This window comes from Amphiprion ocellaris, chromosome 8, assembly GCF_022539595.1.
Source record: "Amphiprion ocellaris isolate individual 3 ecotype Okinawa chromosome 8, ASM2253959v1, whole genome shotgun sequence".
In the NCBI taxonomy this organism is placed as follows: Eukaryota; Metazoa; Chordata; class Actinopteri; family Pomacentridae; genus Amphiprion; species Amphiprion ocellaris.
In genome coordinates this window covers 16,533,045-16,548,605 of record NC_072773.1, presented here as the reverse complement: position 1 = coordinate 16,548,605, position 15,561 = coordinate 16,533,045, and the positions used below count along the sequence as shown (strand labels likewise).

Below are 15,561 nucleotides of genomic sequence, written 5' to 3'. Positions count from 1 at the left end.
TTGTCTCCACTTCTCCTGGAGCTACATCTCTATACTCAGAGATCTGGGGTTATGGTACATAACCAGTGTCACCTCACTTTCATCAGACTAGCTGACCAATCAGAGCAGACCGAGTGGGGCTGTAAAGAGACTGGAGCTAAAACTTAGCATTTTAGACAGAAGGTGAGAAGAGATGCTGCAGGAATGTACAATATGCACAATATAATGTGGTTTTTTTTCACATTTAATCACGTAAACATATTCTGTTAGATCACAAAAAAAAATTCTAAACCTATAAATGAACATAACATGCACTCTCTAAGGTTTACAGCAAGATTATATAACCAGAGGTCAAAATCTTCACAGCTAATAATGTTAGATCTGCTGTTTTTCCACATCCTTGCCTTCGCAGATGAGAGGACTTCCCTACCGTGTTTCAATACTAAAAATCTAATCCGACATGTCGATGCCAGCCCGTGTGAGTTTGGCTGTTAAAAGTCAGCTTCTCACATAAATCCCCAGGCTTGTCTATGTTCAACATCCCAGGGCTGTGAGGAAAAAGTGACTCTACCTCGACTATGTGAACGATCCCCAGGTGAGGCTCTTCAGGTGAGGAGTATTCTCTCTCCATGAACACCAGGGTCATCTGGTTACCCTGCAGGACAAAAACAGACGTCTCAGACAGTGCATGGGTGTGTTCTGTATCATATATCGATCCTAACAATAACACCGGTGAAAGACTGTTTACGTACAAAATGTGCATGCGCATAGGTTAGCATAATACGTCTGTACATGTGTGCCAACGAAGACACCTGCATGAGGATGTGATTTTGTGAGTGTGTCTTGCACCTTGAGGATGATGTCGGGCCTGGAGGCTTCTGCTGGCAGAGACAACACATCGCCTCTCATGGTCTGAGTGTGGAGACGATACCTCAGATAACCTCCATAGGACGAGACCTGTGGCAACAGGGGCAGCGATGAGGCAGAAAGTAAAGATCTTAAGGAGGGATGGGAAAACCAGACAGACACAGAGCTTTAACCCTATCCCTCTGCATCTTAACCCAGACAACAACTGATTAAATTCCGACGACACAGTCACAGAAAAACAAGATCCAGGGCTTGCGGTTTATCCATCAAAGATAAAATACCTGTACTTCTATGGTAACCATGCAGGTACTTGCAAGCTGACATCTGAAGCTGCTACATGAAGCGTAGCAGGGCTCAGTCTGGGACTTAAATCGAACCATCAGCTTAAGCACTGATGCTGGTTGAATCACACATGAAAGCTGTTGAGTCAAACCTCCAGACGAAACACAGAGCCTTGTCTGAGCCTTTGGATCAGTGATGCGGGACATGTCTATTTGCAGAACATACATGTGTTTGTTCTTTAATGTAGTTATAAACATGTCCTTAGTTGGGACTCTGTAGGTGCCTTTAAACTCACCTTGATGCTGCTTTCCATTCTTTTATTATGGGTGTAACCAATAATAACTGTTATATTTCAGTCTGGTCCAACATAGACAGATTAAAACCTATGCATTACATACATTGTTTATATTTTATACATTTAAAAGGGTTTGTACAATACCATTTTTAACATATACCCGAATCTGTGCAATATCAATGTTTTTCTACATATAGAATAACGCTGTGCAATGTTGGTATTTTTCTACATAAGGAAGAATCTGTACAACATTAACAGTACTATGTATATTTTTTTTGTTAATTTTTCTACTGATGTGCCAATATGTTTGCACTATTCCCTCTGTGGCTGTAAGACTGCAGACTTGCACACTACAGGATTAATAAAGGCTCATCTTATCTAAAACTCATTTGTGTATATCTAAGTGATGTATTTAAGAGTTATTTTCTATTAAAATAACCCCTTCATTCCTCAAAATGGCCAAGATGGAACTCGACACTGTTGCTACCTGCAGTTTAAACGTGGAAATGCTCGGTTATAGTGTTGAATTTATATATAAACATGTAAATATGAGTTTTTGTTGGAGCCTTTTCGTTGTTCAAACTAAAAAAAAGAGAACAAAGCTACTTTGTTTTTCTTTCCTTACTCTTATACCAGCCATTAATTTTCAAGTGTTCTGCATGTCGAGTGACTCAGATTGCAAAATGCTGAGCTGAAACTTAAAGTAGTTTTTGTCTTTTTAAAAATATTTCATCTTTGACTGATGGAGCCATGTTGCAATGCAATCCTCTCATCTCTCTTAAGGGCATGTTTTCAGGCCAATTTTCAACACAAGATTCCATTGAGCCCACTTTGCCCTGTCATGCTTAACATGTTATTATTACAACCAAACCTGATGATATTCAAAGGAAATATCTCCATAAGATAACATAATCTGCTCTGTTAAAAAGCGTCTCGGGATTCATCATGGGAGGTAAGAAAAAATTCACCGCAAAAATCATTCTTAAAGTTTTTAACACACCACTAAATGCTTAAATGTGACATTTTATCACTTGTTGATGCGAAAGCTTTTGTTTGGACAGGTGCAGCCAAATGTGTTTATGATAAAACAACAATGTACAGTAAAAGAAGCTCTGTGATGTTGACTTGACGTACTGCTTTTTACTTCATGTTGTGTCTCCACATGTTAGTGCTGTTGTGCAGTTTGTAGATTTTCACTGAGAGATAATATTTGTAATGATCCAGTGCAGACAACTGAGCTTCTGTTACACAATTCTCCCAGTAGTCCTCTTACTTTTGATGATATCAGTTCATAATAGGTCCACCATGACAGTCAGATGACACTGGAACATACTCCTTTCCATCTCCTCTACAGGTTGTTTCTCCCTCCTACCTTGTCTCCCAGGTAAGTCCTTGGTGCGTGCCAGTGGAGGTCCTGGTAGACATCAGGCACGTCGCTGAGGTCGGCCTCCACCAGGTCCTGACCGGGATAAACCGTCACTGGGACTTCCTGTCTGTCTGCTCCAAGCAGTACCCAGCCCTCCATGTTCATGATCTGTGAGAGAGGAGAATAAAAACATAAATAACATACTGCAGGATACAAAAAAGCTCAATTTTTAAAACATAATATGTAATTTTAATTAAAAAATACGAATACCTCTGTTCGTCTTTTGTCGGAGCTGCGACAGCGGTCGGTGGCTCCAAAGCAGAAGCAGCTGGTGCAGCCCTTCGGGTTGGTTGGATCTAAGTGGAACGTACCAACTCTGCACTGATCGCATCGAGAACCCTGGACGTTCTCCTGCAGGTGGAGGGAACACACAGCGGGTCAGTATATGTGAAGGGGTGGAGGTGTTCAGAGTGTGAGTGTGTTTTTCTTCACCTTGCAGAGACACTGTCCTGTGAAGGAGTCACACACTTCCTCCTCGGTTCCCGCCTCATTGCAGTCACATGGCCTGCAGTTGGGGTAACCATAGAAACCAGGGGCGCAGCGGTCACACTGACGGCCGACGATGTTGTTCTTACATCTGGAAAAAAACAATAACAACGGTTGTTGATTTGTGTTTGACAGGTTATCTTACTGTCCAATTTCTCTGTCTCTAAATGAAGCTCAAAGCCCCTCATTCTTGCAGGAGCTAAACAGCTTATTTATTCCTACTATCAATCACAAATGACAAATTAATATTTTGACTTGTTAAATAGATACGCTGGCAGCTGATTGCAATCACATGCATCTTCATGTGTTACTGCCAGGTGCTGGGATCTTCAATGATGAGTGCCTTGAGGTAGAAAAATGCTTTAAGCTTTGCATCCTTGTCTTGTCTGAACATAGCTGACACATTCCTGTTTCGTGTGTGTTTGTAAGAGAAGTACGATAGTGATTTTAGATGTCTTGATGCTTTGATGCTTACAAGTGAGGCACGGAATGAAAGACAGAGTTTAATAGAGAGGAGGGAAGAAGAGAGATGAGGAGACAGAGTAAGTATTTATGTAAAATTATCAGCAGGATGTATCTGATTACAGTAAGGGAGAAAAAACACTAAGCACCACTGCATTTACAGCTTCAGGAAACACTGCTGAAAAATTTAAATGCACACGTAGTAAATATTTTCTACTAAGCGGCGCCTTGCTGAGGCTTTGCAGTGATTTTGGGCAAGATTTATTTGCAACAATAACAACAATCAGACCAAATTGTATATTTGATTAGAATAACTGTAGCTGATGCATGATGCGTGTGGATCTACACCTTCAGTTTAGTGCACATGTATACTATTGATTCATTGCAAGGTTTAATCATCATAGCCTGAGACGCTGCTTTACTGCTACTGTGATTTTTAAAAGTAACTAAAAATCACGATCGTGATTAATGTTTGATTAATTTTGCAGCTCTCTGACAGAGCTGCTGATATCAGTTCATTGTTTGATCACTGGACAAAAAGCTTCAGAACTTTTGAAGAGGATGAAGAATAAAACTATTCAAACTGACGACTGATCCTTGTCAGGACAACGAGGGAAATCTTTGTGTGATAAGTAATAAACAGCTCTATTTTTGTAAACACAGAAGTTGCTGATTGGCAGCCTTAAGAAGGCAAAAACCTTGGGGAAGTAAAGTGGCGAAACTGGCACAGATGAGCCACATCATGACGGTACAAAAACTGAAGGAGGAATAACAGAAGCAGATAAAGATGAAGACAGACAGACAGTCCTCAGGGGAACCACAGCTGAAGGTTTTAGAAGTGGCAGCTTGGAGAGAACACAGACAAGAGTTGGCAAGCAGAGCTGGGCAAACACACAGGCAGAGCCAAGATTGTGTCAGAAAAGCAAAGCCAAGAAATAACTACCTTTTTAGGTATTTCTAAACGGAGGCCTGACATTTTAGAGTTCAGCCTGCACCAACCAAACATGTATCTGTCATGTGGTGGCAGCACAAAAAGCCGAAGATTATTTACGTCTGGAAAATTACAAACACCTACACTGTTCTTTGAGGGCGATGATGGATGTGGTTGTGGGACAGATGAAAAAAAAAGCTTCTTCCGGATTTTTATTTCGTCATTATTTTCTCAGTTTTGTGTTTGTTGTACCTGCACTGTCCAGTTTGCGTGTCGCAGGTGACATCAGGGGAGACGACGCCGGGCCGAGAGCAGTTGCAGATCTCGCACCCCACCACCGGGTGGCAGCCGAACGTCTGGGGCTCACACTGGGTGCACTCTGGCTGCAGAGTCCTCGGAGGACAGATACAGTCACCGGTCACCGGCTCACATAACCTCGTACCACAGTTGCAGGCTGCAGGCGAGATGAGAAACATACGGCTCATCAGAGAAAAGACAAAAACAGCTGAAAGAAAAATGTAGCCGTTTGCTGTTTTGCAACTTCAAACACAGACAAGAGGAAGAAGCAGACACAAATCTATTTTCCTTTAAAAAAAATAACTGATATTTCAACTGAGTAACACATCATTTTCTTCATGATTTTTACAAGGGCTGAAAAGCTCTACTAACTTCTCTTACAGCTGAAATAGAACTATTCTATTCCTCTCGATGCGCATTTGATAATGAAGAGCTTATATTCTGCCCATTTACAGGTTATAATTGTAGTTTTGGGTCTACAAGAAGCTGTTAAGTGCTTTAATGTTCGAAAGGCCGATTTCTTTTTCATTTTGCACATTGCTGCAGCACTTCTTCTTTCTCTCTGTCTGAAATACTCTGATTTAGCTCCTGTCTCTTCAATGCCTCCCTCCTGAAAAGCCAGTCTGTCTGCTCTGATTAGAGATTTTGACCGCAGTAGGTCATGACTTTTGCAGACTGACACCAAGTTATAATTAATGCTATCTGTCAGGAAAAAGTTTATTATCTGTTGTGTTGACATGTGTGAGTAAAAAAAAAAAAAAACCAAAAAAAAAAAAACAGGTCTACATTTCTGATACATGCAAAACTAAATCAGTCATTCCGTCAGCCAATCAGACACTCACGTCTGCAGTTGGGGAATCCCCAGTATCCTGTGGCGCACATGGAGCAGTCTCGTCCAATCACGTTCGGCCTGCAGTGGCACTGACCACCGAACTGCTCGCAGGTGTCGCTCTCAGCTCCGACCTCGTGGCAGGCGCAGGGCATCGCCCCGTTGTTGAAGAAGGCCGACAGAGAAACCGCCGAGCTGAGGCAGAACGGAGAGGCAGACGACGGACTGGACAGACGAGAGAGGAAGAGTCAACAACAGAAGGAGCGAACAAGTCTTACTTATCTTATGTTCTCTGGCTCACGACACACATGTCACACTTCTTTGCCTGCTGATATACTGACTTGATATAAAAGCTGTTCTGGCCGCAGTTGCTGATGAAGTCGTACGATTTGTCCAGAGGTTCTTCATTCAGGTAGCTGGAGCTGTAGCTCGCCTCGGGAACGACAAGCACGTAATCCTGCAGGGACACGAGGCATTAGACACAACAAAAAAAATGAAGACGGTATAACAAATTCTTACACGGGCAGAAATGGGGAATATCCTTTCCCCGTACACTACCATTCAAAAGTTTGGGGTCATCCAGGCAATTTCATTTTTTCCATGAAAACTCTCACTTTTATTCATGTGCTAACATAACTGCACAAAGGTTTTCTAATCATCAGTCAATTACCCTTTCATCACCATTAGCTAACACAATGTAGCATTAGAACACAGGAGTGATGGTTGCTGGAAATGTTCCTCTGTACCCCTATGTAGATATTCCATTAAAAATCAACCATTTCCAGCTAGAATAGTCATTTACCACATTAACAATATCTAGACTGTATTTCTGATTAATTTAATGTTACCTTTGTTGAAAAAAAAAATGTTTTTCTTTCAAAAATAAGGACATTTCTAAGTGACCCCAAACTTTTGAACGGTAGTATATTGTAGATTATAAACATAAGAGTCTCTCTGATTTCATCTCGAAGTGAAGAAAAAAATCTAACTATTTTCACAATTCTTTTAGTGTTCAAACCTCTTATATGCTGGATTTATGTTGAAAGTGGAAATCCCAACCAGTAACAAACAGTCAACAGAAATTAAATGACCTAAAAGCTGTCTTCAAAATGCTTCAAATGCTAATGCTGCGAATACGCTGAATGGACGTGGACCACTGTGGAGTGGATGTGCCACAGAACGCATCTTTTTAGTGGTTACAAGACCTCCTTTCCATTTGGGATTGTGGAGTCACATTTGTTGGACCTTACACAGTGCTGAGAATCACAACGGAAGCATAATGATGCAGCAGTCATTCCAAAAACAGTCTTTGTTCAGTGTAGCCAAGCTCTTTTGTACAGGACCTGAGTCCAACAATGGCACCAGAGAAATGGAAGCAAAAGTGTCTGCCAACTGTAATGGTTTTATTCCAAACACGAAAGTAAGAAAAAGTCAAAAAAATCTGTGGTACGAGTATGATGGAAACACAACTCCTGAATACAGGGTAATTATTGGAAGAGATTACTGGCTAACAGAAGAGCAGATCGTCTTTATAACAGAGTGGACATGCAAAGTTGGAAATATAAGCGAGGCGGTAAAACTTACCAGCCACAGAGTCTTGCCAGCAGGTATCTGCACAGTGAGGAAGACCTCGTGGTCCGTCACATCCAGAATGATCTGGTTCTCAGAGACCAGGACGTTACGGCAGCCATAAGCGTGAGGACAGAAGGAGGCGTTGGCTTGGCCTGAAGCACAGAGAGTGACTCGTGAAATACTGGACAAAATTTAATCAGCACATTCTTTCTTAACCGTCCATTAAATATCTGCTGTCAAGGGTATAGTGAACATTATTCTGGTTTTGTATTCAGGACTCCATATAACAAACACTCAGTATGCATTCTTACCCTGCCAAATTCGTCCCCCGTTGATGTAGACCTGCACAGCATAGGTGGGGTGAAGAGGCTGGTGATAGTGGAGGATGAAGACATAACGTCCGAGAGTGTGGACACGGGACGAGTACACTGCTGCATTCTGGGTATAAAAGAGGAGATGGAAAGGAGGAGATAGCAGAGATGTTACAACCAGGTTCCTTAGTGCAGCTGCAACTACAACCTCAGTTTAACAGCTTTATATGTGTTATATTTTGTTGTTTAATAAAGCATCTGTGAAATAACCATCAATCTAACCCCATGAACTTCAAAACCAGCTGGTGGGATTGAAAGGCATGTTGTCTTTAGAAAAAACACAAAAAAAATCTGTGAATACCCCAAAATTCTGTGCTTGTTGTAACCAGGAAGCCATTAGTTATTCAGCTGCGATCAACAGTCACATGACAAAAAATCAGATACTTCTGTACTGAGCTGAGACAGAATTTTGACATTTTAAACTTTTCATCTTTCTCCATCAAAACAAAGAAAAAAATCTAAGCTTAAAACTGTGATAGAATCACACTTTATTCTTTATCTCCTATACACAAAAAAATGACAAAAAAGGAAGGTTTGCGATAATGAGAATCTGCGAGAAACAAAAAATTCTGTGCTCTTTTGCGCAACCAGAAAGCCATTGTGACTCAGCTGTTACCAACAGTCACATAACAAAAAATCTGGAACTTTTCAGCTGAACTGCAGGCAGTGTTTACACAGAACAGAAAGGAGACAAGTATGGAAACAAATTAAAAATGTAAGTTGTAAAATACTGATAAGATGTTGAGTCACCATATTTTTCCAGTAAATAAATCCAGTTAAAAAAATAAGGGCATTTTAGTATAGCAAACCAACATTTTTTTTTCATTTTATGATTTAATGGCAGTACAACCTTTTTATATTGCACAGAAGATTTGTTTTTTAAATTCCCTCTACTTCTAGCCATGGTAGTAGTGTTTCCATAGAGCTACAGAACTTTATACTGCAGTGAACAATGAGCCCACAGCGAGATAAAAATGCGACAGGAACAAAAAAACGCTTGCAAATTGCTTGGGGTTCAGAGATTTAAGAGAAAAACGTTCTTAATAGACATTCAAAATTTTAAGTGAACAACCCAGTCCAACATGTTAATGAACATCTTAGGCTCTGGTAGGCCTGTCACACAATCACTGTCCTCCATCAGCATACCTGCAGAGAGTCCAGTCGGACGTGTTCGCTGTTATCTGCTCCAAAAGGAGGTCTGTGTCCTCCGGTCCAGGCTGGTTCATCCCTCTGGTAGAAGGACAGCGGAGGAGCTGCTGCTGCTGGTGGTGAGGCCAGGAGGGGCTCCTCCTGCATGGAGGAGCTCTGGCCCTCCTTCAGGACCAGAGAGTTTGAGGGGGTCTGGAAGCGTGAGGCGACACAGGAGGAACTGGAGACGGAAGACGATGCTTCTTTTATAAATCATGTGAATAACTGCATAGTAGTCCTTCAGGTATGTCCGATTATCAAATGCTACTTTACCTGTCAGGTGCAAACTGTCCGTGAGTGCTGATGCAGTGGACATTAGGCTCAACATACTCCATGGTAAACTGGTCTTTAGGAACCAGGTACACTTTGTGCTGAAGACAATGAAGAAAAACACAGGTTTTAAGAGAGGCATGCACTGCTGCAGAAGCAAGTTAATAGCAGACTAATAACATCAATAACAAAGAGTAGTGAGAGATTCTCAAACATGAAGATTAGCTTGGTTGTCTAAGTTGTAATATCATAAACTTTAATTCCTGTATTGTTTAAAAATTGCCTGGTTGGAAAAAATAAGTAATTTTAGACATATTTGTGACAGTTTAGGAAAACAAATAGTTCGCTGATTGATCACTTTATAAACCTGGCCCCAGTATGCACATATATTTTTACTACAAAGTGTTCCTGCTGCTATTAGGGGATTATTAAGTATCAAACATGTGTATGTTCCAGTTCAAAATAAATGTAGCTATAGTCACTCTGTAAGTCTGTATTACTGGTTGAGTAGAGACAGACATGAGGTGCTGATTTTTGTAGCAGCTGTTTAAATATCTTGACATATTGTAACAATGTTGTGAACGTAATTCACACCTGAAACCGAATATAAAAATATCGCTCGAGAAAACATTTGCACTCCAAAAAGAAAACAGTCTTTAGTAATGCTCTCTGTGAGTCATTTGTCAGTTTAATCCTCCGAACCTCAAAACCCGCTGATGAGTTAGATGGACATGTTATCTTTAGAACAAACCAGAACCATTCATCAGAGTCAGAACCTGAACAAACTGAAAAAAATGTTCGATTTACAACATTCCAACTGTCCTTAAACTACTCATTTGTGACCATCAAGAACCACTGATGAACTTCTGCACTCCTTGGCTAAACCATGAAACCACTCAGCTAAAAAAATACAGAGATTTTCTTTTTTGAACTGCAGGCTGTGTCTACACAGAGCAGCTAGGAGACAAGTAAGGAAACAAATTACAAATCTAAGTAGTAAAATATCAGCAGAGTTCCCCTTTTGTGTCCCAGTATTGGTAATACCTGTGAGCACTTAGAAAATGATGTACATATTGATTCCAGTTTTTTTCCCTAGTGGTCATAAACTTCTTTTTTTGAAAAGATGTTTTATGACATTCTAAAATTGCATCACAACAAGCATTTTTAATGTCAAAGAACATCAGATCATCATCAGGTGACTGCTACTCTCTCATTCTGATCATGTGACTCTGAAGAGATCCTCACCAGGAAGAAGCTGGCTCGGTCGGAGATGAGCTGGACCTCCACGTTGGCAGGGAGGGAGAAGACCGCCACTCTACTCTGTTCATCGATGGCCACGACTCGACACAGAAAGCTACGCAAACACACACAGACATGACGATTAAGAGCTGTTGACATACTTGACGGTGCGCAGACAGTAACAGTAAACTGTGAGCCAGATGAGTCCACAGATTAGAGGTAGACACACAAACTGTTCACTGCAGACACAACAAACACAGCATCCTCTCTCATTCATTCCACTGTGCAAACACAGACATCCTCCTGTTAACGCCTCATCATCACGTCTGCTGGATTCACTTAAAGCTGTCTTCTTGCATTCATTTACAGCACTTATTTCTCATCACAAAGCAGACATTTTTCATCAAGTTTTGTTGTGTGAGCACACTATTCATCAGTGTTGAATTCTCAGCTGTTGGCTGGTCCCTTGATGTACAGACTGAACAGTGTCCCAGTATAAGAAATAAAAAAGAAATGTCCATGTACTTTATATATATATTTGTGTGTGTCACGTCCTTTAATTTATCTGATTTCAGCATTAGTAGAAAAAGTACTCAGATCTTGTCCTTCCATGAAACTATCAATACAACAGTGTTGAAAAATTAGGTTCCAAGTAAAATGATATTATTAAAGAACATTATTTATATAGCATGTTTTACTCCGTCAAGCAACGGTGGAGTTATGTGATGATCGGCGTACGTTTGTCTGTCTTTCTGTGCACAACGTTACTCAAACACGGACTAACGGAGTTGGATGAAATTTTCAGGGAAGGTCAGAAATGACAGAAGGATCTCCTCATTATATTTTGGCAGTGATGTGGCTTATAGTCTGGATCCACAGATTTGTTAAAGATGTCTTTATCATTGCAAGATAGCGGCGTCACTGTAACTATGACTACAAGTGAACACTACGTCTGTTGCCTACTGATGATCACATGATTGTGATCCTACTACAAATCAACCACTGCGGACTTATCTGTCGGAAAAGATACAAGGAACAATTGATTAAATTGTGGGGGTGTTTCTGAGTCCCATCAATTCCCGCTGCCTGCTACATATGCAGGTCATGCGATTTGATATCCGTACACATGCATAACACACGCCTGTGCTCAGCCCAAGGTCATTTTGTTTGTTTTCTATAGCGCCATGATTTCTGCCACAAATTTTTTCAAGATTGTAGCCGTTGGAAATTATGCAATGACTGAGCAGCTTTGGCGGAATACTGCGCTCTCTGAGTGCTTTTCTTGTCTTAAGAATGCTACAAACTGCTGAGTGCACAGATAGCTCAGCTGGCTGAGTGGGTGAAACATGAACAGGGGACTATAGTCTGCAACCCATCAGCCTGGGTTTGAGTCCAGCTCATGGCCCTTTGCTGCAGGTCTTCTCCCTACTTTCCTGACTGCCTGTCTAATAAAGCCAAAAAAAAACCACTTTAAAAAAAAAAGCATGTTACAGACTGCTTAAAAAACAAACAGTAAAACAAAAACAAAACCGAGTATACGTCCTGCGTTTAGATAAATAGAATCATCAACAGCCTTTGAACTAATCACCTAAAGTGCCATTCTGCTGAAAAACTTAACAAAAATTAAGCTTGAAATCCAGGTATTTCATTAAAATCATTTTATTCTACATGTATCAAATAAAAAATGGCCAAACGTGAGTGAAAAACAACCCACAGTGAGTAAAGATACGACAGGAGCAAAGGAACATCCAAAAACTGCTCTGGGTTTATAGAGCTCATGTGTCTATCAATTTAACGTTGCAGCTGGTAAATTCTGAGCACATTTTTTAAATTAATTTATTAAATTCAAGTTATTTGTTAATTACATTTATCAATATTAATCTTAATTCCCAAAGCAATCAGTTCGCAAAGTTTTCTCAAGAACAAGATTGTCGTGGTTGCTTGAATTTATTCATTTAAAACCTGAAGGCAGTAAATGCATCAGCTGCACACAGTATGACACACATTTTGTTTGTGTCCTTCATAGATGGTTGTTTTTATTGAATTGAAGCGTAAATAATGAAGGATCAGTACATTTTTTGGGGGGGAAGCTACATTTAAACTGCCAGCTGCTGAGCATCAGGACAGATCTTCCTCTTACCTGTATTTGCAGTGCAGCAGGGCGACACGGTGTTGGTGTGTTCGAGCACCTGGCATGTTGACAGCGACTGACAGAGTTTGTGGTAATTCTTCTTCACTGGAATACTCGACCACTAGAGCGTAGTCACCTGGAGATGAAAGACGTCCTCGCAGCTCCACGTTGATCTGCAGCAGAAATTAACATATATATAAAAGTCTGAGACCCTGAAATGACTTTGTGCCCTTTTTAGCTTATATGCTTCCTATTTTAAAAATGAATACACATATTGCAAAAACTCTTTTCGTGTCTCCGTCTCTTACATCGTAGCCGCTGCAGACGGCCATGTCTGGATGGCGTGGGCTGATTTTCTCAGTGGGGCAGGGCCGTGGCAGGTGGTTGTCATTGCGACAGCTGGCATCATTGCCGGAGATGGAGGGGAACGAGTCCAGAGACAGATACTTGTACAGCAGACAGCTGGACGGACAGACAGACAGACGGCTCAGAGAAGACGGACATGCAAATCTAAACATGGTTGTTTTTGCCTGGTAACTGTTCCCTCACAAGGACAGAATGGCAAGATTTTTAGGGTGTGCAGGAAACCAATCAGAACTCGCCCTGTGACCAGAAGTTGCTCAGGTCTTTGTGGTTTGTGCTGCCAAGATACAGGATTCCCTACTAGAGGACCTTGGACCTGCTAAGAATTGGTTTCTTCCATTAAAAGATCATTGAAAACCTTCATTTATCACAAGATCTTTTCTTACCCATTGGAACCCCAAAACCCACTTGATATGTTTTGTTTTGTTTTTTAAAATCCTCAAAATTACACTATTTACCAAAGCCAGACATCAGATTTTCAACTTTCTGACAGGCCTTAAACTACTCATCTGTCACGTCCTGCCCTGATTTTTATTTATTTATTTATTTTTTTTATCAGAATTGCATTATTCTACATGCCACATTTAAAAAAAAATGCTGAACATAAATCATTTGCAATACCCATACATTATCTGCAAAAATCAAATGACAAAAATTCTGGGAATTATTGGGTGAACTGGGCTAAACTGCAAGCAGATAGAAGACAAATATGGACACAAATGAAACATGTAAGCTGTAAAATATCTTTAGCCTTGATTTTTCCCAACATTGTTAACACCTTTGGGCACATGGAAAAAACATTGGACATGTCAATTCCCAGTTGTTTAAGACACTTTTGAGTTCTCTCTACTTCTTCCATGCAGTGGTTGTGATATTGCAATGCAAAAATAAGCCCAAAGTGAGTTAAAATGTGACAGAAGCCGAAGAAACAAACAAAAAAAAAACAAAACACACACACCAGAAACTGCTTGAGGTTTAGACAGATAAAGAAAACATCCCTTTCAAACACAACTGCTGGTTTTGGGGTTCAGATCTGTAGAAAGGTCTTGATTTCCTGTCGTACAGTCAAGTAATATAACAATAATATGAAATATATGAGCATTTTTACTTGTGGTTGGCCTCAGGTACGGAGCTGTAGGTGCAGGGCTCAGTAACTTTGATCTGCAGGATGGGAGCTTCATAGTAGGCGCTAGGCAGCAGAACAAGGTAATCCTGAAGGTCAAACACAGAATGAATACTATCACTGCTTGGTGTCACAGGAGGAAATCTCACACTCAGCTTATGTCAACATGTTCATGGCAGTTTAAGTGAATAAAATACATCTTGTCTGGTGATTATCGCAACAAAACATTACAATGCGTTCCTTCAATAAAGAATTCGCATCACCTGTTAGAGCTTCGACTGTCTGTATGTGTCAATAATGGCAGATATGTAGTGCGAACGTCTCACCAGCAGGATTCCTTCAGCCTCTATAACCACAGTCCAGGTTCCTGGGTTCAGGACGAAAGGCTCCACAAAGTTGTTCTGGGGAACGTTGACAAAGGTCGGCTCAACGCTGGGAGCAAAGACGATCTGTTTGGACTGCTCTGAACCTGGAAAAAGCACAACATTTCTGGTATTCTATATGAATGCTTGGATAACAGGGTCCAATATTGAAAAGTGAATACTGAAGATGGTACTGAGAAGAAAAAAATATGAACAGAAACAGCAACCCACGTTCATCTCATGTACATTCAGAAACACTCATACTGATACTCTGTTGTGATTGGTGGGGACCTACCTCTGCGGTTGGCCTGATAGGCTGTTATTTTACCGTTGGAGGTGTCGCCCTCAGAGTTTACATATCTGAGGATGAAACGAGTCAGATAGACGTCTGCCTCGCTCACATAAACCTGAAGCTTCACTGCAGTCTATAAGGACAGAGTCCAAAGGCAGGAGGTGGGACAGAAAGAGTAGGAGGAGAAAACAGGGAGTTTGGAGGGTAGAAAAATATGACTTTTTATTCTCAAATCCCTGAAATCTGCACTGATCTGTGGCCCTAAAGGAGGAAAAATATGGAGGTTCCTGTACAAGAGCAGAGGCCGCCACCAACAGCCAATTAAAAACCAGCAACCATGTGGTGGTTGCCTCCATCATCTGACAGAGAAAAACCTGACAGGAATGAAGGATGAAGAAGAGGAGAAGGTAGATTTCCACTCAGGATTAAGTCCATGTTCCAATCAACTCAGTCAAAATCTTGAATTTCATGAACATCACTACACTTTAATGTTGTCACTTCTTGGTTTATTCAAGCTTTTTCAGTGGTTTTTACTCATTTCCCTGCTTGATAAACAACCTGTTAATTAGCACTCCAGAAGTTGCATTATTTCTTGTGATTGATTCTGGCTTTTACAATAAACTGCAAGAAGATCAAATCTGCATCCACCTACAAGTTCCACTTCCCAGAATTCTGGCTTGAAAAATCTGAATTTCTGACTTGTATGTTTGGAACACAGCCTAATTCTGAAGCAAAGCAATGAAATCAAGAGACAGCAGACAGAATGAGCAGTCAAAAACTCATTCCTCTTCTATCA

At 40.7% G+C, this 15,561-nt stretch overlaps 1 protein-coding gene across 2 annotated transcripts in view; it reads right to left on the bottom strand.

The window, feature by feature from the left end:
• Positions 1-15,561, bottom strand: part of lama5 (laminin, alpha 5) — a 126,872-nt gene that overhangs the window by 29,619 nt on the left and 81,692 nt on the right. Inside the window, exons 23-40 of one of the 2 annotated variants that reach the window (XM_023272902.3) lie at positions 14,769-14,898; positions 14,438-14,580; positions 14,097-14,200; positions 12,934-13,087; positions 12,635-12,798; positions 10,501-10,609; positions 9,259-9,356; positions 8,944-9,166; positions 7,738-7,864; positions 7,439-7,578; positions 6,196-6,311; positions 5,868-6,079; positions 4,981-5,182; positions 3,282-3,426; positions 3,060-3,200; positions 2,796-2,957; positions 829-936; positions 551-634 (exon numbers count right to left, since the gene is read on the bottom strand). In XM_023272902.3, coding sequence (XP_023128670.2) covers positions 551-634; positions 829-936; positions 2,796-2,957; positions 3,060-3,200; positions 3,282-3,426; positions 4,981-5,182; positions 5,868-6,079; positions 6,196-6,311; positions 7,439-7,578; positions 7,738-7,864; positions 8,944-9,166; positions 9,259-9,356; positions 10,501-10,609; positions 12,635-12,798; positions 12,934-13,087; positions 14,097-14,200; positions 14,438-14,580; positions 14,769-14,898 — 2,562 coding nt within the window. The remainder of the gene's footprint in view (positions 1-550; positions 635-828; positions 937-2,795; positions 2,958-3,059; positions 3,201-3,281; positions 3,427-4,980; positions 5,183-5,867; positions 6,080-6,195; positions 6,312-7,438; positions 7,579-7,737; positions 7,865-8,943; positions 9,167-9,258; positions 9,357-10,500; positions 10,610-12,634; positions 12,799-12,933; positions 13,088-14,096; positions 14,201-14,437; positions 14,581-14,768; positions 14,899-15,561) is intronic. The other variant, XM_023272901.3, reaches the window with a different exon arrangement.